Here is a 21,418-nt window from a genome sequence, read left to right as displayed (position 1 = left end):
ATAGGAACACATGTTTTGTGTATGTGTAATGTGAGCTTTAAGTGAACCTGGAAATATTATCATTCTTAATGCCATTTATGCATACTGGCAGCTAACAAAGAGGAGAAAAAATATAAAATCTTGGTTTGGTTTTATAAAGTAACACTAAATGCAATTATTTATGTAAATGTTTACCTTTTGTTCCTAATTACCATGCAGTAAAATAATTATTAAGACAGTGAACAACTATGTGTCAGAGAATTTTGTTGAAAGCTTTATTCAGTTATGACTGATAATAATCTATCAATCACTATTGTTGATAATAATGTAACATATGGTCTGATCACAATTTTTATAACCTAGAAGAAACGTTGATTACATTCCAAAAAAGAAAGTTTTGATAACAGTGGTCTCATGGTTGTCAAAGTTGAGTTCATCTAATTTTAGCTTGTAGGACTTGATTGCAGGTAGAATTGAATGAAACAAGAACGCCCAGGCAAGTTTAATTGCAAAAGAGTCAAAGATTGGACCAATTATCAGCTCAAAGTAATTAATATACATTTATTATATAATTACAGGTCTCCCAAGTACTAGAATGCAGAGTTTCCTGGTTATGGGATAAGCACAACTTGGACCCAAATGCCCTATATTAATGAAATCAAACTTACTCATCCCAGAAAACACTGTCTGCTATTCTGGAGGATGCCTGGTCACGCTCAGAGGATGAAGGGGCTCCCATAAATATAATATGTTATAATAATCTTAAATATATTTATAAATACATATATAAATAATAATTTAAAAATAACATTTCGTGCTTTGCCTTCATCTTGAGGCTCAGGTTCAAGAAGTATTTTACCAAAATGACCTCCCTGATTAGCATAAAAAACTGTTGCGGCAGGAAGGCTTAGGTATTATTCACTCCATTTTGAAAATGATAAAACTGAGGTCCCAGAAACTTATGCTATTTGAGTAAGAGTTCATCAGCAACTTAAAAGTAGAAGTAAACAGTTGAAATGAAATACTAGGTCCGTGGCTTCTTATTTCAACTGCTATTGTGCATATTTCTTGGTTTTCTTATGCCTTAATTTGCCCATCTGTAATATGGGCAGAGTCTTTTTGGTAGCCGTAGTCAGTAACTCTGGTCCTCCTAAGATTGTTATGAAGAATAATAATTAAAATGATTGGTACTATGCAAAATATAGGGTGTTCTTTAAATAACAAACAACATTATATGTTAGCGTTGGTTCCACTAGACATTGCTCCTCTCTTACAAAGAGTGTAAACATTCATTTAGAATTACAAGGCTCAGTACACACGCAGCAAATGACTAACAGTAAAGGATTTAGCTTTTTCATATGCATGGTACATACGAACTGTCAACACTGTACAAGTGAGCAGACTCCAGACCTAAGCCTGGTTTTCCAGTATCTGAAAGTCAGTGATAGAGGGTGGCCCCCTTGCCAAGCACACCCAATAGTCTTGCTTTGTGGCAATAAACAAGTTTGGATGGGCAACTGATGTGAAGTAGTTCTTAGTGCCATGAGTTTCCCAGAAGAAGAGGAGGTTGGTGTCGCTACCTGTGATGGTTTTGGGTATCTCAGGCATCTCCTATGAAGAAAAGAAGAGAATTCTGTTAGAGAGCAAGACGTTAGTAAAAGGACTGAAGCTCAATCCCTTGGCATTTGGCCTTCATGAGAAACAGCACTTTAGGACTATGGCTGTAACATGATGCTATAGGCTCTTCATTCATTTGTTCATTCAGCAAGCATTTATTACATGCCTAGTAGATGTGTGGCCCAGTCTATTAATAAGAGTTGATTTCCTTAGTTGATTAGAGAGAGATCTAAATTAGTTATGAAGATTACCGGAGACACTAGTATCTCACTGTATCCAGGCAGGTAGGAGGGAAACATTGTTTCTGTCCTGCCTTCAACATAGGCCTAAGGCATTTTGCATCAAATCTGAGCACTGGTGATTCTAAGCCCCCTAAACATTTTGATCTCCAAATGAACAAATGATACCTTTGGGAGATCAATTTAGCATTTAGATGACATTTATCTCAGTATTTAAGTCAACAATTGAAGCTTAAACATACACACACACATACACACGCACACACGAAATTCATAAGTATATCAGTAACTAAACTCTTTCAATATACTTTCTTCAGAGTGTACTTTTCTTGTGAGTATGAGTAGAATTTAACAATGCTTTTATGGAAAAATAGATTTCAAATTCCAAGTTGAGATGCTTCTTTCCTACTCTTTTAAAAATCTAAAGCAAGTAAATATACTTTTGAGGCTTCCTTGGGGTTTCCAATGTCAGCAGGATTTATTTCCCAAACCTATTCCTCTCCTACTTTTTCCCTTCTCATAAATGATATTTCTTCTCTTCCTTCTGTTGGTTCTATCTCTAAAATATAACCCAATTCTGCCTGTTTCTTTCCACTTCTTTTCCTTACCCCACCCCCATGACTGCCGTTAAACCTCCTCATTGGACTTTCTGCTTTCTCTATTGCCTTCCTTCTGATCTGTTTTCTATTTTAGAAAATATAAATGAGGTCAGGGCATTGCACTGTCTGAAACCCATTAATGGCTTTTCGTTGTATCTCAAATGAAATCCAAATGCAAGCTCTAGTCTCTGCATATGGTTTCTCCTTCTCAAAATGCCCCAGTTCCAAGAGTGCTTCTTCTGATCCTTGGAGCTGTCCTTTACCATCTTGAAATTGTAGGGCTTGGGTGCGTTCACACTTCTCTGAATGTCCTAACCCCAAACCCACAACCATGACCCACCCCCTCCTGTTGGCAGCTCTCATCTCACAAGGGGATTTGTTTTTACCACTTTGTCTAAATAGCACTCTCCCACTTTTCTCTATCTTAGCATCCTATTCATTTTTTTTTTTTGCAGTGTCTTGCTCTTTTGTTGGTTGTTTGAGTTATCTATTTTCCGTATCCTCCAGAAGACTAAGTTCTATGAGACTAGAGGCTTTGATGCCCCACTGTCTACACAGCTGTTGGCACTATGCCTGAAAAATAGAAGGCTCTCAATGAATAATGCTTGTTGAATGAGTTCATGAATGAAGCTGCTACCCTACTCTGTAGACATCACTTGATCCAGAAAAGCACAGACAGACACATAAGTTCTAGTTGGGAATAGAAGGTCTTGGATTACACACTTACAAATTGAGTCACCTACTTATCAGTGGAGAAAACATCTAAGGCTATTGTGTGTGTGTGTGTTTGAGGGGGGAAGTGGTAGTGGAGATAGGGCTGGGATGAAGGATAATGCTGACATCAATGCAGAGAGAGGGGCACTGGAAGCAGCAGGCCCCATTTTGGGACTTGGTTCCCAGCTTTTTGCTTTGTGCCCATTGGCAGGTGATTAATCCTCTCTGATCTCAGTTGGCTTATTTGAGTTTCTTGGAAGCAGGCCACATTGTCCTAAGGTTTAGTATTGTGTAGGTCAGATAATAGATGTCAGTAAAGATCAATGGAATAAATGGATGCCCTGGGATGGGAGGTGAATAAGGTCAGGCAGGGAAAAGAAAAAGAAAGAAGAAGGTAATTTTCTTCTTATTTGCTTTTGCCACCTCTATTATATTTTCTCACAGATCCTGCCTAGGCATGCCTCTGGAATCGATGGGAGTGGGGTGGGCAGGTGGGGGCTGTGGTAGGAAGAAAAGAGGACGGTGTCACCTTGTTAGAGGTGTCTGCCTATCGGGCTTATTTACAAACATATGAGATGTAAATGAGGGTAAGTGGGAGACAAAGGACAACTGACCTTCAGCAGCACCGGTTGGTCTTCATCTTGGGCGCTCACATACAATTGAGTTTCTGAGATTCTTAGAATCACAGGAACTTTAGTATCATCCTTTGATGACGTATAAGCACCCATGTCAAATTTCACTGGTGAAGAGAAGAACCAAAAAGAAAGTAAATTCGTTGTATTTGTATAAAATCAAGTGTTGACGTAGATTGTGTGTGCATGGTGTGTGTGTGTGTGTATGTGTGTACGTATGTGTGTATAGTTAGGTCCCCACCTATGGTGTGAATACCTGGAAGTCAGGAATGGAATTCTATACATCTTTGTATCCTTCACAATGTCTTCCACACTCACCAAGCAGGTAAATACTTGGTTAATGTTCTTAGAATTTTCTACATTGAATGAATCCTTGGGGGCTGAATAAGTGTTGAATCTCTTATAATTTCGTTAGTGGGATAGACCCTGTAATTTGTTAGATCATGAGTTCATAATAACCTAACATGGAGGGCTTTAGGAAGCTGATACGCTCACATGTTGCTAATGATACTGAAAAGTAGTTCAGTTTTTACTTACATAATAATGTTTAATAAGAGCTGTCAAATTATTTATGCCCATTGATCTAGGCATTCCACTCTGGGATATGCTCAAAGAGATTACCAGATAGGAGAAAAAACAATAATATATACAAAGATATTTGCAACCAAGCTATTTAGAGTAAACCCAAGGGACCAACATAGCAACATGATTGAATTATCTAGTGACATTAAAAATGGCAAATACACATATGATGTCAATATTGGGAAAATTGCAGAAATAATATTAAGTAGGAAAATAGAACACAAAATAATTTGTAAATGCAGAGTTGAAAGCATGTTAGCTGAAGTGCATCCAATCAGAAAAAGTCTTGCTTGTTTATTGCAAAATTGCCTCTCTGGACCTTTGAAAATACGTATGCTGTTGAAACTGAAACATGTCCGCCATAAAAATTGGATGTGTGTGATAAAAGTTTTTGGACACTAAACTTCATCCTTTAAGCCATATTTGGCTTATTGGTGGTTTTGCCTTACAAATATGTTATCAGAGATAATAAAGACCTTCCTAGTTTGGTGCTACTTGTGAGTTTCATCAACAGACTTTTTAAAGGAGAGTGATTGTTCTTCATTGGTTTCTGGGTAAATCTGAGTAAGTCATTTAATATGTCTGACAGTGAGTTTGCTCGGTTTTAAAATTGAGAGTAAGAATGTCTGAAAGAACCAAAGAGGTAGTACATCAGCAAGCTTTGTGCACAACCCTTTACTCTCAAATACAGGAAACTTCTCTCTTGTGGAACTTCCAGATTTAGTTGAACCTTCTGCCCTGGCTTGGGATTTTTATGGGAGCACTGTGCTTCAAGCTATTCTAGAAGAATGGTGCAACTCAGAACTCTGAAGAGGTATGTTTTTTTGCAAGCAGAAAGATTGAAATAAATAAATAAGTAAATGAAAGGAGGGGAGGATGACAGAAATGTCTGGTGCCATTTTAATGTACCTGCTTCATCCAGATTATGTAATGCAGCAGCCGTGAGGTACTGATCATTGGCTCGAATTATACTTTGATTGAGGGCGTCATTCAGGATGAATTCGTGTTTGATGATCCTTATAAAGTTGTATTTCATATTGCTTAGGAAGCTAAAAGGTGCTGACCTGGGCTTGATGATTTCTAAAACCATGATCACAGGTGTAGATTAATGTCTATGTACAAACACAGAGGATATACACACTCTAGTACAAGCAGGAAAGATAGTTCTGGAGGGGATATTAGGAATATTCTAATCCAAATGAGGAAGCAAAGAGAAGTGAAATCACCCAGTCAGCAGTAGAATTGGTTTTCTAGGATTATCCTTGTTGTTACTTACGTGCTTCTTTTAAAACTTCAATTCCTCAGGCAATAGTTTCATTGTTTTTAAAAAGACTATTTGCACAACTTTCTCATTGTGTGGGTGTTTCTAACTGACCAGGAAGACTACCAGTATTTCCTATCTATGTTTTCAAATGAATGCACTCTGAGAAAAAGATGAACGCCTTAAAAATAATTATATATGTCACTAAGAGTGCAGATCCACCACATTTCTGCAAAGTGGCACATATCTATAGCGTCACAAATCTTCATGGCTCTGGGAAATTCTACTTCTGGGAATATATTCTAAGGGAATAAAGGGTGAGAGAAATGAATATTTATACAGATGTTCATTGCTGCATTGCTTATAATGGTGAAAAATGGGCACTCTAAAATGTCCTCAATATATTGCTAAGTAAGAAAAGCTGGATATAAAGTTGTAAATAGTGTGGTCTTGATAATGTTAGACATATTTGTTCACATGTAGGTATGTGTATAGCAAAGACTTTAAGGAAACATACCATAGTGCTGGTAGTAGTGAACTCTCACTGGCAATATGAGTGATTTTTATTTTCTTTTTTTTTTTTTTTTTTGAGACGGAGTCTCGCTCTGTCGCCCAGGCTGGAGTGCAGTGGCGCGATCTCGGCTCACTGCAAGCTCCGCCTCCTGGGTTTACGCCATTCTCCTGTCTCAGCCTCCCGAGTAGCTGGGACTACAGGCGCCCGCCATCTCGCCCGGCTATTTTTTTGTATTTTTTAGTAGAGACGGGGTTTCACCGTGTAGACCAGGATGGTCTCGATCTCCTGACCTCGTGATCCACCTGTCTCGGCCTCCCAAAGTGCTGGGATTACAGGCTTGAGCCACCGCGCCCGGCCTTTATTTTCTTATATATTGTTACATTTTAAAACCTTCTAGGTAAACACATGTTATTGCTTAGGTATTATCCTAAAAACAGGAATACTGGGTTTCTAGTTCGTGTGGAGGCTTGTACAGTAAAGGCATGGAGGAGAAACCATGATTTTTATACTCTGGTAGAACTGGATTAGATTTGAGGCTCTCCCACTTACAGATGTGTGCCATTGGGCAGTTTACCTATCTCAATGAGCTTAGTTTCCTTTTATGTAAAATGAGAAGGTAGGATTCTTGTGAGGTTTAGACATAATCAGTCATTAATAAATTAGTATTGCTGGTAGTATTCATATAGGTAGTAGTAGTAGTAATAATAATAATAATAATAATAGCTAACATTTATTGGGTTCTTACTATGTACCAGACGTTATTCTAGTCCAGAAGTTAGGGAATGTTGACTCATTTAATCTTTATAACAGTCAGGAGGGCCCAGCTATCTCAGTCTGTAAAGCCTGAGACTCTTAATCTTTACAACAATCCAATGAGTGGGGGGATTCTGATTATTTCCATTTTACAGTAGAACCCAATAATCTGAATCACCGAAAGATTATGTAACGTGCCCAAGGAGGCATAGTTAGTATGAGAGGAACATAGCTTGTAAGTGGTCTTGTTACTGCTTCTCCTGAAAGGCTAAAAGTCACACGACCTTTACAATATGGCCAAGAAATAATGGCTGTGAGCAAGTATTCTCAATTCAGGCCACTGCTCATCTCTCCCTCCTGGAGAAGGATAAACATTAATTTTTTTTCTGTGTAGTTACCAGACTAATGCTTGGTTGTCTTCTTGTTATTCTGACTCCAGGTTTAATTTTCCCCTAAATTCTATTGTCCCTACTTACTTAAAACTATGAAACAAAGATATTATTGTGCTTGACCCCTTACCTTCCTCTGAGTCACTGGTGATGGCCTTCAGGTCATCATCAGTGATGGATTGGCTTAAACTCAACCGTCTCTTCTTCAGAACCTTCCCATTGGTTGCTACTACCACCATGCTCTGCTTGAAGGTAAGCTTGGATGTTTTAGAGATTTCCGAGATACTCAGAGACACAGACTGATCCATGCAGCCTTCATGGAGTGGGTCATAGCTTACATCATAGAAGGATTTCTATGAGGAAGGAAAACAGAAACTGAGAGGCTGTTCATGGTCAGGGAATGAAAGTCCTTTCAGTAGTGCTATATTCAGCAGCTGTAGTGAGGAGGATCTCCATTCTGGTCTTAGGTAACTCATGTTTCATTAGGCTTCCCTTCCTCTCTCCCTTTTGTCTCACCTTCCTTTCTCCTTCCAAGGTAAAAAGAGGATTTTTTAGGAAGACTTTTTCATTTATTTGCATGCTCAAAAATGAGATGCTGTAACTAAATAGGTTAACAATGATTGTAGTGAGTGGTAGCTTTCCAATTAGTTCCCTTTCAGGAGGCTAAAAATCTACTTAACAATGCTCTAAATATTTTAGAAATACTCCTTTGGGGATAGCTTTTAAAGCCAGTACCAAAGACATACCAGACAGTGCTTATACTGTCTATTTGTGGTCTCCAAACAGAATGACACAGCTTGGTGAGTAGCTGTAGATTTCTCACTTTCAATTGGCTTGCTTCCTCTCCCTCAGCTTCATGTTTGGAGACTTTCTCTAACCTCTGATGCTGGTGTCAGAGAGGGCAACCACAACACATCATGTTAGGAGACAGACCCCTGGTGAAGCGGTCTGTGGGGCCTGTCTCAGGATGGCATAACTAACATCCTGATGAAGCCTGCCCCAGGAGACTCCAGTTCTCAGGGATTTGGGATAATTCTGCTCTGTTCTGGGAGAAGCCAATGCACATCAACTTTATAAGGCAGCTGGTCTCGCTTACAATGAAAGACAGGTCTCTGGACCTCTAGTGAGGGTAAAACAAAAGCATTTAAGATTCAAGTCATTGCTGTTCTCTTTTGATGAAGAAACTACCGTGTAAGAATAGCAGTCCCATGAGAATTACAGTCATTTGCTTACCTGATTCAGAGACAGATGGTCAATGGAGGAACTGTCTTCTTCGTTTTCACTGCCAAATAAGACGATGAGAATGTAATTGTTTGTTATTTCACTTTGGTCTCTGGCCAATGTGTTTTAATGACCACGGTACTTGTGGGTCACACACATATACACGGCCATTACTGTCATCTTTGAAATTTAAGGACTTCTACACGTACACATAGGTAGAGTAATTCATACCTTACTAATATGGAATTAGTAGTCATCAAGACAGGCTTTGAGCTTTACCTGTGCTTTATCTATAAAAATTAGACCTGGCTAACAAATTGAAGAGCTTTAATTGAAGTTCAGGGAAGAATGTTAAGCTCCTTAAGAGAAAAGAAAGGTTTTGAAGCACTTCATTTTTATTTTAACCAAATGGATTATATGTTACACATTGCTTTCATGTATTCACTAAAACAGATTTCATAATTTATACTTAGTAAAATATCCAGGCAAAATTTTGACAGCCTAGTTTGCATTAGTATTGACTACCGATAATGGAAACATCATGTTAGTTTAATATGTTCCGTAATTTTATCTTTGTGTTCATTTACCTTTCTTCTACATATGAGCGAGATTTGCCTGCGTATCTGCGTTCACATGCCCAGCTTGCTGTGGAGTCATTTCCTATTCCTGAAGGAGACCAAGTTTTCCTGAGAATGGACCAGTAAAACCCATTCTTATATCAGGGTATGTGATCTCAACAGAGGCTGTGTCTGAGTTGATGCTGAAATTCATGTAGGACTCAGCAGACCTCAAAAATAACTTTTCTAAAATGGCAGTCTCCCTGCCAATGTAATCTCAGTTTAACATGTGAATGCTTAGTTTTTCTGGGTCTTCTCTGAACCTGCTCTGACTTCAGGACTAGTACACATCTCTACAGCCTCTGCCGGCCTGGCCCCATGCTGGTCACTGTTATGCCTAGCTGGATTCTGGTGAGCCTTGAAACTTTCATTAAATCACAAGAGATAAATCTTATTCCTTACCTGTAACAGTTCTTCAGGTCTTCAAACATGTCCGGAACTTTGGCCATCTTGACTTCTGCAACAGAGAACACCAGCCACTGTCAGCTCAGCCAGCCTCTAACCCGGATACCTGTGAGGGGAACCCCTCCTCTTTGTGCTTCTTGAAAACTTTGTTGAATGACTTAGTCCACATTCAGCATTTTCTCCATCTTCTAGCTCCTTTGAATTAGTTTGCTATGTACCTGTCTCCTTTATTAGATCGTAAACTTCTTTTAGAATGTTTTATTTATATTGGTATTCCTTATGTGCCCAACCTAATGTATTGCACAGAACAGGCATTCAATCAATGAAAGTTTGAAGAGGTTACAAAAACACCACAAGAATAAGGTGTTTCCCTTACACAGAGGTAAGAGAGAGACAGAGTTGGAAATGTTCAATTTTCTCCTAATAATTTTGGGTAGTAGAGATTCCCTCCCATGAGAAGCCTCAGTTGTATTCACCCCATGCCCTCACAGGAAGCTAATTCTGCTGTCTCTCAGTAAAACAAATCGGTCCTTATCAGAAAAATGAGAGAATAATTTTCTAAAATCTGACTGTAATTCTAGGTCACATACCAAAACCGGGGAGGGACAAGAAAAGAAAGGAGAGGCTGTAGCTTTAGAGAAGGCAATGTGAGAGAAAACAGCCAAAGAGAAAAACAACAACAGAAAATACTTTAATAGCCAGAGATGTGAGGACAATACCTTTGCTGACTCAAACGCCAATGAAATGACTCCCTCTCTGGCTGGCAGCTTAAGCCTGAGTCAGTCTTCTTCGCCTTTTGTAATTGTCTTAAGTAGGCGTGGCTACAAGTACGTCGTCAAAACGGGGAATTTACAGGGAAGAATTCAGTTTTGTATTTTTCTACGTTCGTTCAACTTGATACTGGCTAAAATAATGAAAGATGGCATAGCTGATATTATTGTTGTTTGCAGATATTCCAAAAGTTATTGACCTGGTTCCTTTATTCACTGCTTTGCTTTATAAGATGACAAACATGTAGTCTTAGAAAAAGGGAAGTGCAGGAAACTTATCAAGTTTCTAGGAGGAAGGGAGAAATCCTGAAATCAGAAGTCAAGGGGCTAGATTTGGAGAGGAATTCATTAATAATAATAGTTCTAATAGTAGCTGGAGTTGTGTTCTGGCTGAATCTGGCTGAATCTGCTGATTGTGCTCCAGGTTGAATGTGAACTGGCAGAATACTTGGCAGCTCCTGGCAACTTTTGAGGGAAAATGAGCCATCTTTTCCGAAGAGGGAAGTTTGCTTGATTAAGGCATAAATCACTTCAGAGTATGGGGTGACAAGCTCCTGGTTAGGTCAGGGTAGAGAAGAGAAAAGTGATATTTGACCACAAAGAAGTCTTGAGCCTCTTACTCCTCTGAATATTGTCAACACATTTCCTACAGAGGGGACAGAGCTTCGGGACAGAACTCTCCACCCTGGCCCTGTTACAGTAAAGTAGCCCTCTACCAAGGACCAGAGAGAAGCCTGGTCTTCTGTAGGATATGCCCAAGGTGTGTCTTCTGTAGAAGAAGGTGTGTGCAAGCCCCGGGAGGTATGCCTAAGGCTTCAGCCAGAAGCCAGTGGCTAAATTTGGGAATGGAGATTGGGGGAAAGGAAGGCATGGATTTTTACATCTGAGACTTCAATGGTGTTGCCTGGTTACTATTATTAAAGAATTTCTCGGCTTTTATAATTCTTGTGGCCAGCCTAGTTCAGGTGGCAGAACACCAGACTCTTAGCAAATGGATGTTCCCAGTTGAAGTTTAAGCCATATATATTTTAAATAAAGGAAATGAACTAGGTGTGGTGGCATGCCCCTGTAGTTCCAGCTGTTCAGGAGGCTGAGGCAGGACGATCACTTGAGGCCCAGAGTTCGAGTCCAGTGTGGGCAATGTAGTGAAGCCCCCATCTCTAAAAAATAATAAACAAACAAACAAAGGAAATGGATGGAAGAACAAGGTAGAAGAGAGAGAGAGAAAAAAAAAGAGACAAGGCACTAAAACATGGTATAGAAAAGCAAAAAAGTGTGGATCTGAGAGGAAAGCGGCTTGTGTGAGTTGGATAAAGTATTCCCTCTGTTCCTGTTTAATTATAAATAATAGGATTGGTTAGATGTCATAAGGTCTATTTCAGGTGCAAAATCTCTTATATGCTAGTTTAATTCTCCTGGTCATGTACCTGGTGCTATAATAGTTATAACAAGAGCCACAGAAATAACCACACTTGGATGTAAGCAATGTAAATGTAGCACTAGACTAGGGTAGAAGCTTGGGTGTCTAAGGACAAATCCTGAAGGAACAGTGATATCAGCCAACTGGCTACATTTCTGCTTACCTTGGTTCCTCCTTAGGCAACACAGAAATGTTAATCCTGATTACCCCCTCTCCTCCTGAGAATCTTGTGAGGGCTATTGCTAAGGAACAATTGCAAAGCACATTGTGAATGTGAGCTGCTATGGAGATGCAACTAAACAAAAATAATAACAATGCTAATGATGGCTTCAGTCACTCAAGAACCTGTATAGTCATCATTATAATGCCTTAGTTCACCAAAGAAAATATAGTTCTTATGAAAATATTGGCTTGAAAGCTTCAACAGGGATAACATTTTCAGGTGAAGACCACCATTGAAAGCCTGAAGATATTTAGCTTCTGGGAGCAATGCATACCATCTCTTTGGTAATCCAGGAAAAACCCTGGTTCCACCAACATAGGCAACACCCATCCTGGTCCCATCCTCACTCCTCTGTTGTAGAGAATTCCCCAAATGTGGTTGTTGAATTTCTCAAGAACTTGGTTGAGAAGCAGCCAACTTGGGTTAGAATATCACCCAACCTTTTCCTTCACATGATTGTCTTGTCAATTGATTTTTAAAGGAAAACTAGGGTGGGTGAGGTTCAGAGAGAGGGGAGTCCTTGCATTGTTTTGAGGAGCTTGCTTTTCTGGGACTGTGAACAAAACTTACCTCTTCTAGGGAAGGGGTAGTGGAACATACTGGGCAGGCCTGTGGTGTGTGTGTGTTGGGAGCCATGCTGTGACAGGGACGTTGGGTGGCTTCAGGCACTCACCTCTTGACTCTGAGGAGGCCTCAAGAAACCCTTAATGAGTCACTGTCATCTAAATCATTTAGGAAGAAAAAAAAAATATTGTGCATTTATTCTATGCCATGGGTTTTGCTAGGAATCAGCAGTTTTTTCCCATGATCCACAAAATCAGATATGCAAGGTGAGATGTTCTATGTTGGTAGGTGACTGGGTATGTTTTATAAGATTGGAGCTTGTGAGTCCAAAGAACTATTGTGATGCCTTTCATGTGGCAATTGTTTCCTAGCTTACCTGCACTGTCTCGCTGCCTCCTCACTGCACCTACAAGAGTTAGCTGACACTGTCCTCTTTCATAGCTGAGGATCCTTGAATACATTAAGTGACCAACTCAAGACCACAAGACTGATGAAACCAGTGCTTGAACTCAAGCTTCTGATTCCGAGTCCAGTCTTCTCTTTCCACTGCATAAAGATACTCGAGTCTCTTATCATCACCAACATCAAGTGTTGACTGAAAAAGATCATCCTTAGGGTCTTTCCCCCTTGAACATGCTATCATTCAGTAACTCTAGGATCCTTGTTAAAAAAAAAAAAAAACAGAAAACAGGGGAGGGGGGAAGGGATTGAAATATCTCCTCTCCCTCTCTTCACCTCCTCTGATGAACTCTGATTTTATTCTGTGATATATAAGACCTGAATGAAGGTGATTGAAGTAATTGGGTACATGGTTAGTGGTGGTATCTGGATGTGAACTTCAGTCATGGTCTTGCCATTGTTCCATGAAGACAGGAAATATCTGTAAACCTATTTGGAAGCAACTTTAAAATTGTTGCATGTGGTTGGGTCTGACACAATCACTTGAATGAAGAGAAAAATGTAACTTTTTCCTGTGAATTTTCAGGGAAATGCAATTATTTCCTTTCACGTGGTATAAAAGCTTTTCAGAGGAATTAAGCATGCGTAAGCCAACACATGCAGAGACAACTGAGCCTTTAGTCGCAACTCATGCTCTAGTTATAATATGTTTTTAAATTCCATTATAGCTACAGAGAAGGAGGAAAGGACTTAACATAACAGCCTACCAGGTTTAAGGGATTATAATACATTATCTCACTTAATCCTCTCATCAGACCTGTGAGGTAGATGTTCTTATCACATCTTACAGAAGAGGAAGTCAAGGTCTAGAGAAATTAAGCAATCTGCCCAAGATTGCAAAGTTACCATGTTTCCTAAATGGGATCCAGACACCAGGGCATACGTTTCTTCAACCATGAGGATGTCTCTTTTCCTTAATGTAGCCACTTCCTTTCCTGTGTTCTTTTAAATTAAGTTTTAATTATTCTGCTTTATCTTAGTCTATTGAAGGTCCCAGAATATGTTAGAGAAGGATGCATGTCGGAGACTATCTAGTTTAAACTCTTACTTTTATAAAAGAGGAAACAGGGTACAGGGGAAGTATGGCCCAAGGTCACATGGAGAATTCATATGACAGTGGGAGGTAAAATTGAAACTCAATTTCTTGAATTCTAGTTCAAAGTATCCTACTACTTAGTGACCCTGGTGTGTCAGTGAAGAGAGAGAAAAAAAGAAGAAATAATCTCTAATGGCTTCTCACCCATAAGTGAAAAAGGAGTGGCTGGGCGCGGTGGCTCATGCCTGTAATCCCAGCACTTTGGCAGGCCTAGGTGGGTGGATCGCCTGAGGTCAGGAGTTCGAGACCAGCTTAGCTAACATGATGAAACCCCATCTCTACGAAAAATACAAAAAATTAGTTGGATGTGGTGACAGGCATCTGTAATCCCAGCTACTCGGGAGGCTGAAGCAGGAGAATCACTTGAACCCAGGAGGTGGAGGTTACTGTGAGCTGAGATCACACCATAGCACTCCGGCCTGGGCAAGAGTGAGTCTCCATCTCAAAAAAAAAAATAAAAAAAGTTACAAAGAATGAAACCCCGTTAAGTAAAATCAGCTATGATTCCTGCTATACTGAAAGTTGACAGTGAAGACCTTCATCAATACTTTTCTAAATGAGTAGATAATTATAAACTGAGATAAGTACAGTAAGGGTGTGTGACAGAAGCACATGTCTTAGACTGGGAGTGTACAGTTCAGTGGAGAGCAAAGAGGGAAAATTCCAGGCTGAGATAAGTCCCTGGGGGTCAAAAAGAGTGGAAGTAGGTCATTGAGTCTGGAGCTCAGAGAGAGGAGGAGGAAGGAGTGAGGGGTACAGGAGTGGAGGGTGAATTGGTGAGATGAGGATGAGGAGGAAAATAAGAGCCAGACAGTCATGGCCTTATGTAGGCTCCATAAAGCGTTTACTCAGAGTTTAACAGGAAGCCATTAAGAGTGGTATATATTGGTGACACAATCAGCTTTGAGCTTTTAAAGGATCACCTTTGTGTTTGTAAACAATTTCTAGATTTTAAAGCAGTAGACAAAGGACAGAGATTATAGAGAGAAATGAGAAAGCTTCCACAAAGTGTACGTGGAAACCAGTCTTTCTGCCTTAACTCAAACTGTGTGATGAAGGCAGCAAGTGCTTGGGAACCCAGAGAGTCAAGGGATGGCCATGGCTTGGAGGATATGGAGCAATTCAAGTGGGCTAAAATCTGAAGTCTGTAGCAGGAAGGGACAGCTTCACGTTCAGTCAGCAAATTTCTATTTAGCTGCAATTACCTCTTCACCTTAGCTCATCTGTTCTCTGATGGATGCGTTTTTTTCTGTTTCTAAATTCCCTTTTCCTTTTCTCTGGAGACGGGTGAATGATGTAGTCTGGGTATTTGTTCCCTCCAAATCTCATGTTGAAATGTAATCCCCAGTGTTGGAGGTAGGGCCTGGTGGGAGGTGTTTGGATCATGGGGGCAGATCCCTCATGAATAGCTTGGTACTGTCCTCTCAATATTGAATGAGTTCTCCTGAGATATGGTTGTTTAAAAGTGTGTGGCACTCCCCCTTTGCTGTCTTGTTACTGCTTTTGACATGTGATATCCCTGCTCCCCTTCACTCTCTGCCATGATTGGAAGCTTCCTAAGGCCTAGCCAAAATCTGAGCAGATGTTGGTGCCATGCTTGTACAGCCTGCAGAACTGTGAGCCAAAATAAACTTTATTTCCATATAAATTACACAGCCTCAGATATTTCTTTATAGCAAGATAAGAATGGCTTAATACAGGCTGGGCGTGGTGGCTCACGCCTGTAAACCCAGCATTTTAGGAGGCTGAGGCGGGTGGATCACAAGGTCAGGAGATCGAGACCATCCTGGCTAACATGGTGAAACCCCATCTCTACTAAAAATACAAAAAATTAGCCAGGTGTGGTGGTGGGTGCCTATAGTCTCAGCTACTCGGGAGGCTGAGGCAGGAGAATGGCGTGAACCCGGGAAGCGGAGCTTGCAGTGAGCCAAGATCGCGCCACTGCACTCCAACCTGGGCAACAGAGTGAGACTCTGTCTCAAAAAAAAAAAAAAAAAAAAAAAGAATGGCTTAATACAGAAAATTGGTACTGAAGAGTGGGGCATTAGCTATAAAGATGTCTTAAAATGTGGAGTCAACTTTGGAACTGGGTAATGGGCAAAGACTGGAAGAATTTAAAGGGCTCAGAAGAAAACAAGAAGATGAAGGAAAGTTTGGAACTTCTTAGAGACTGGCTAAATGGTTGTGACCAAAAAGCTGATAGTGATATGGCCAATGAAGTCCAGGGTGATAAAGTCTCAGATGGAAATGGGGAACTTATTGGGAACTGGGGCAAAGGTCACCCTTGATATAACTCAGTGAAGAAATTGGGTGCATTGTGTTTATGTCCTGGGGATCTGTGGAAGTTTGAACATAAGAGTGATGACTTAGAGTGTCTAGTAGAAGAAACCTCTCAGCAGCAAAGTGTTGCTTAGAAATTTTCTTTTCTTTTTTTTTTTTTTGAGACGGAGTCTCCCTGTGTCGCCCGGGCTGGAGTGCAGTGGCACCATCTTGGCTCACTACAAGCTCCGCCTTCTGGGTTCACGCCATTCTTCTGCCTCAGCCTCCTGAGCAGCTGGGACCACAGGCACCCGCCACCATGCCCGGCTAATTCTTTAGTATTTTAGTAGAGTCGAGGTTTCACCGTGTTAGCCAGGATGGTCTCGATCTCCTGACCTTGTGATCCACCTGCCTCAACCTCCCAAAGTGCTGGGGTTACAGGCGTGAGCCACCGCCCCTGGCCTACTTAGAAATTTCTAAACTAGGATATGGCCTGTCTGCTTCTAACAGCCTATGCTCAGGGGTAAAGAAATGACTTAAAGTTGGAACCTATATTTAAAATGGAAGTAGAGTCTAAAAATTTGGAAAATTTGCAGCCTGACCTTGTGGCAGAGAAAGAATCCAAGTAGGCTGCAGAGCAATCATTGCTAGAGAGATTAGCATGAAGAAAAGGGAGCCAAGTGCTAATATTCGAGACAATGGGAAAAAGGCCTTGAGGGCACTTCAGAGATCTGTGAAACAGTCCTTCCCATCACAGGTGCAGAAGTTTGGTGCACTAGGCCCAGAGGTTTTATGGGCCAGGCCATGGCCACACTGCTATGCACAGCTTTGGGACACTGTTGCCCGCATCCTGGCCACTCTGCTCTGACTCTAGCTTTGGCTCAAAGGGGCCAAGATACAGCTTGGGCCACCACTCCAGAGGGCACAAGCCATAAGCCTTAGTGGTTTCCATGTCGTGTTAAGCCTGCAGGCACGCAGAATGCAAGATTGAGGGAGCCTGGGCACTTCCACCTAGATTTCAGAGGATGTTTTAGAAACCCTAGGTTCCCAGGCAGAAGCATGATACAGGGGCAGAGCCCTTGCAGAGAACCTCCACTAGGGCAATGCCAAGGGAAAATGTGGGGTTGGAGTCCTCACACACAGTCCCCACTGGGGCACTGCCTGGTGATGCTGTGGGAGTGGGGCTGCTGCCCTCCAGACCCCAGAATGGTAGATGCACCGGCAGCTGGCACCCTGAGCCTGGAAAAGCTGCAGACACTCAACTCCCCAACCCATGAGATCAGCCACATGGGCTACTCCCAGGGAAGCTGCAGAGGCAGGGCTGTCTATGGCCTTGGGAGCCTACCTCTTGAACCAGCTTGCAGGACACGGAATCAAAGATTATGTTGCAGCTTTAAGGCTTAATGTCTTCCCTGCTCAATTGCAGACTTGTGTGGGACCTGTTGCTTTTTTTTTTTTTTTTTTTTTTGTCAGAGCTGTTTGAACCAGAACAATTCCATCTTGTATAGGGGCTGGGTAACATAAGACTGAGACCTACTGAGCTGCATTCCTAGGAGGTTAGGAATTCTAAGTCATAGGAGGAGATAGGAGGTTGGCACAAGATACAGGTAGCAAAGACCTTGCCGATAAAACAGGTTGCAGTAAAGAAGTTGGCCCAAACCCACAAAGCCAAAATGGTGATATGGTTTGGCTCTGTGTCCCCAACCAAATCTCATCTCAAATTATAATTCCCATAATCCCCACATGTTGAGGGCAGGACCTGGTGGGAGGTGATTGGATTATGGAGTCAGTTTCCCCTATGCTGTTCTCGTGATACTGAGTTCTCATAAGATCCGATGGTTTTATAAGTGTTTGGAAGTTCCTCCTACACACATGCTCATTCTCTCCTGCAGCCTTATGAAGACGGTACTTGCTTTCCTTTCTGCCATGATTGTAAGTTTCCTGAGGCTTCCCAAGCTATGCAGAACTGTGAGTCAATTAAACCCTTTTTCTTTATAAATTACCCAGTCTTGGGCAGTTCTTTACAGCAGTGTGAGAACAGACTAATACAGATGGCGATGAGAGTGACCTCTGATTGTCCTCACTGCTCATTATATGCTAATTATAATGCATTAGCATGCCAAAAGACACTTCCACCATGACCCAAACAGTCATGTCTGTGCCTGTCTCAGCACCATGACAGTTTACAGATGGCATGGCAACGTCTAAAATGTACCCCGTATGGACTAACAAGGGGAGGAACCCTCAGCTCGGGGGATTGCCTACCTTGTTCCCAGAAAACTTGTGAATAATTCACCCCTTGTTTAACATATAATTAAGAAATAACTATTAAGTATCCTTAGTCCAGCAGCCCAAGCTGCTGTTCTGCCTATGGAGTAGGCATTCTTTATTCTGTTACTTTCTTAATACAATTGCTTTTACTTTACTGTATGGACTCGCCTGGAATTCTTTCTTGTACGAGGTCCAGAGCCTTCTCTTGGGTCTGGATTGGGACCCAATCCTGGTAACATTTTGACCAATTTCTCCCTTCTGGAATAGGAATGTTTACACAATGCCTGTATCACTTTTGAGTCTTGGAAGTAAATAATTTGTTTTTTTGACTTTACAGCCTCATAGGTGGAAGGAACTTGACTTGAATCCCAGATGAGACTTTGGACTTTGGGACTTTTGGGTTGGGGCTGGAATGAGTTAAAAGTTGGGGGGATTATTGGGAAGGCACGATTTTATTTTCAGTGCAATGTGAGAAGCACTGAGATTTGGGGGGCCAAGGGTGGAATAATACAGTTTGGATGTTTGCCCCTCCAAATCTCACATTGAAATGTAATCCCCAGTGTTGAAGGTGAGGCCTGCTGGAAAATGTTTGGATCATGGGGACAGATCCCTTGTGAATAGCTCAGTGCTGTCCTCTCAGTAGGGACTGAGTTCTCACAAGACCTTGTTGTTTAGAAGTGTGTGGTACCTCTTCCCTCACTGTCTTGCTCCTGCTTTTACCACATGGCATGCCTGGCCCTCTTTGCCTTCTGCCATTATTGGAAGCTTCGTGAGGCCCTCACCAGACACAGATGGTGGTGTCATACTTTTTGTACAGCCTGCAAAACCATAAACCAAAATAAACTTCTTTTCCTTGTAAATTACTCAGTCTTAGGTATTTCTTTATGGCAGCACAAGTATGGCCTAATACAGTGATGAACAGGACTGCCTCCTCTTTCTCTTCTGTCTTGGAGACCTGTCCTCCTTTCCCTCTTCATGGATGCCCTTTAAAAATCAGAGTTTCTCAGAGAGCTTCTGGTGTGGAAGCAGTCATGTCTGTGCCCGTCTGTCACTTTTCTTCTGACTAATTCTGGTTATCTCATCAAAAGCGCATTTTAAAGAAATTCCCTTTCCTTTTGAGTCATTTTCTTTAGTGGAGTCAAGATTATCTCTGGTCTGAACTTGTTTTTCAACTTCCAAGAATAGCTTGTATTACTTTTTTTCAGATTCTAAAACATGTTCTTTAAATTTTGCTGAGGAAATATAAAAATATAAAGAAGAAAGGAAAATCTGCAATTTAATAACTAGAGATAATCATTCTTATTACTCCATTGTCTTTTCTTTCAGTCTTTCTTTTTTTCAAGGCATATATAGATTTGGTTTTAGACAATTAGGACACTCATACTTTTTTTGATATTTGCTTTCCTGAAATCTAGAGAACATACATGTGGTAGACAGGGCTCACCAAATACCTGCTCATTTGAGAGATTACTCTATTAATGTCTGTCTTCTTTTCCTGGTCTCCCTTGCAGTTTAAGCTGGGGACATGTGTTTTTTTCTGGCCAGTGAACTCTGAGAGGAAGTGATAGATGATGTGTTACCTGTCTTGGCTGATGCAATCAAGGGCCAGTATATGCCTGTGTCACATAAACTTGCCCTGATGCAGCAACTTTGGAAGTCACGTGTTCTAGAGAATGTGCTACAAATGAATTGGGTGTGGTTGCAAATGCATGAGAATAGAATGACCTGTATTAGATGTAATAAGTCACTGAGATTTTGGAATTTATTTGTTACGGTAATATAACCTAGCCTATTCTGACTAATCCTATGTATGACTCGCCTTCCCTTCTTTATCACAAACTCCAAGATGACATTCACTTTATCTCAAATTCCTCTTTCACAAATCATTTTATTCTTGGACAGAAATATGTTTAGATTAGCATTCCTCTGTCATATTCTCTACTCTCTGAGAGATGAACTTTCCAATAAGACAAACCCAGAAACTAATCAGATGCTTTCATGTTGGCCAAATTTGGATTCCAGATTAAAGATAAATTAGCTGTGAAAATAAAATAGCCAGTAATAATGTTGGTACTGTTGAATTAATATCCCAGATACAAATCATGTAATAAACATATTACTAATCTAACATTTATATGGTGCTTTATAGTTTTTCAAAGCATTTTTCATAAACATAAATATAAGCATTCAATCTGATACAAGGCTTTTTATCCATTGCAAACAGTCAATAGTGAAGTCCTATGCCAGTGCACAGTTCTCTCCTTCCTCCTTTTGGTGTGAACTCCTGGCTGCAGGGAGGAAGGGACCCTGGTTAGGGCAATTGTGGTGTAGGACCCGGAGGGGCAGACGTGGCATACAATGTGGCTGGAGAGGCAAGAGACTTGGATCCTCATCCTGGCTCTGATCCTAATGAGCTATGTGACCTCTGGCAATTCCCATATGTCTCTGGGCCTTCCTTATCTATGAAAGGAGGAGATTGGACTGGCTAACTACTGGGGTTCTTCCAGCCCCTATTCATTCAGTATTTCATGACTACCCTGAACATGACCATGTTTTACTTCATGGCACCTCTATGCTCGTGATAGATTGTGTTCGATTACTCAGGACCCATGCTAGACACATTCTCCTAAATCTTTGTCTCGGGCACAGTCGAGTTACAAATACATATATGCTATACTCTTTCTGCTTTACTTCAATGGCAAATTTAACGTATCACTCTAAGTATAAATAGAAATTTTTCTTTTCTAGTATAGAAATATATAACAGTTGCTGATAAATTAGAAGGAAATGGCCATTTAGCCATGTGTGTTAAGTGATTATGACTTAGCTTTATT

General features: G+C 40.8%; 1 protein-coding gene across 1 annotated transcript; it reads right to left on the bottom strand.

Annotated features, from left to right (window-relative positions):
• Positions 1 to 230: 230 nt before the first annotated feature.
• Positions 231 to 11,205, bottom strand: IL1A (interleukin 1, alpha). Its single transcript, XM_011953068.1, has 7 exons — positions 10,242 to 11,205; positions 9,520 to 9,574; positions 8,513 to 8,561; positions 7,410 to 7,632; positions 5,272 to 5,442; positions 3,763 to 3,887; positions 231 to 1,590 (listed from the first exon to the last, which is right to left on the bottom strand). The coding sequence occupies exons 2-7, from the start codon at positions 9,564 to 9,566 to the stop codon at positions 1,390 to 1,392; spliced, it is 816 nt and encodes a 271-aa protein (XP_011808458.1). The 5' UTR covers positions 9,567 to 9,574; positions 10,242 to 11,205; the 3' UTR covers positions 231 to 1,389.
• Positions 11,206 to 21,418: the final 10,213 nt, after the last annotated feature.

This window comes from Colobus angolensis, unplaced genomic scaffold, assembly GCF_000951035.1.
Source record: "Colobus angolensis palliatus isolate OR3802 unplaced genomic scaffold, Cang.pa_1.0 Scaffold356, whole genome shotgun sequence".
NCBI classification, from domain to species: Eukaryota; Metazoa; Chordata; class Mammalia; order Primates; family Cercopithecidae; genus Colobus; species Colobus angolensis.
This window is presented reverse-complemented; position numbering and strand designations above follow the sequence as displayed.

Bases quoted from the DNA above. Each gene is read 5' to 3' on its own strand.
- IL1A (XM_011953068.1), bottom strand. From the start codon at position 9,566: ATGGCCAAAGTTCCGGACATGTTTGAAGACCTGAAGAACTGTTACAG. The intron at 7,633-8,512 runs GTAAGCAAATGA...CCTTCCTCATAG, and splicing joins ACCATCTGTCTCTGAATCAG to AAATCCTTCTATGATGTAAG. The intron at 1,591-3,762 runs GTCAGTTGTCCT...TTTTCTTCATAG, and splicing joins ACCAACCGGTGCTGCTGAAG to GAGATGCCTGAGATACCCAA.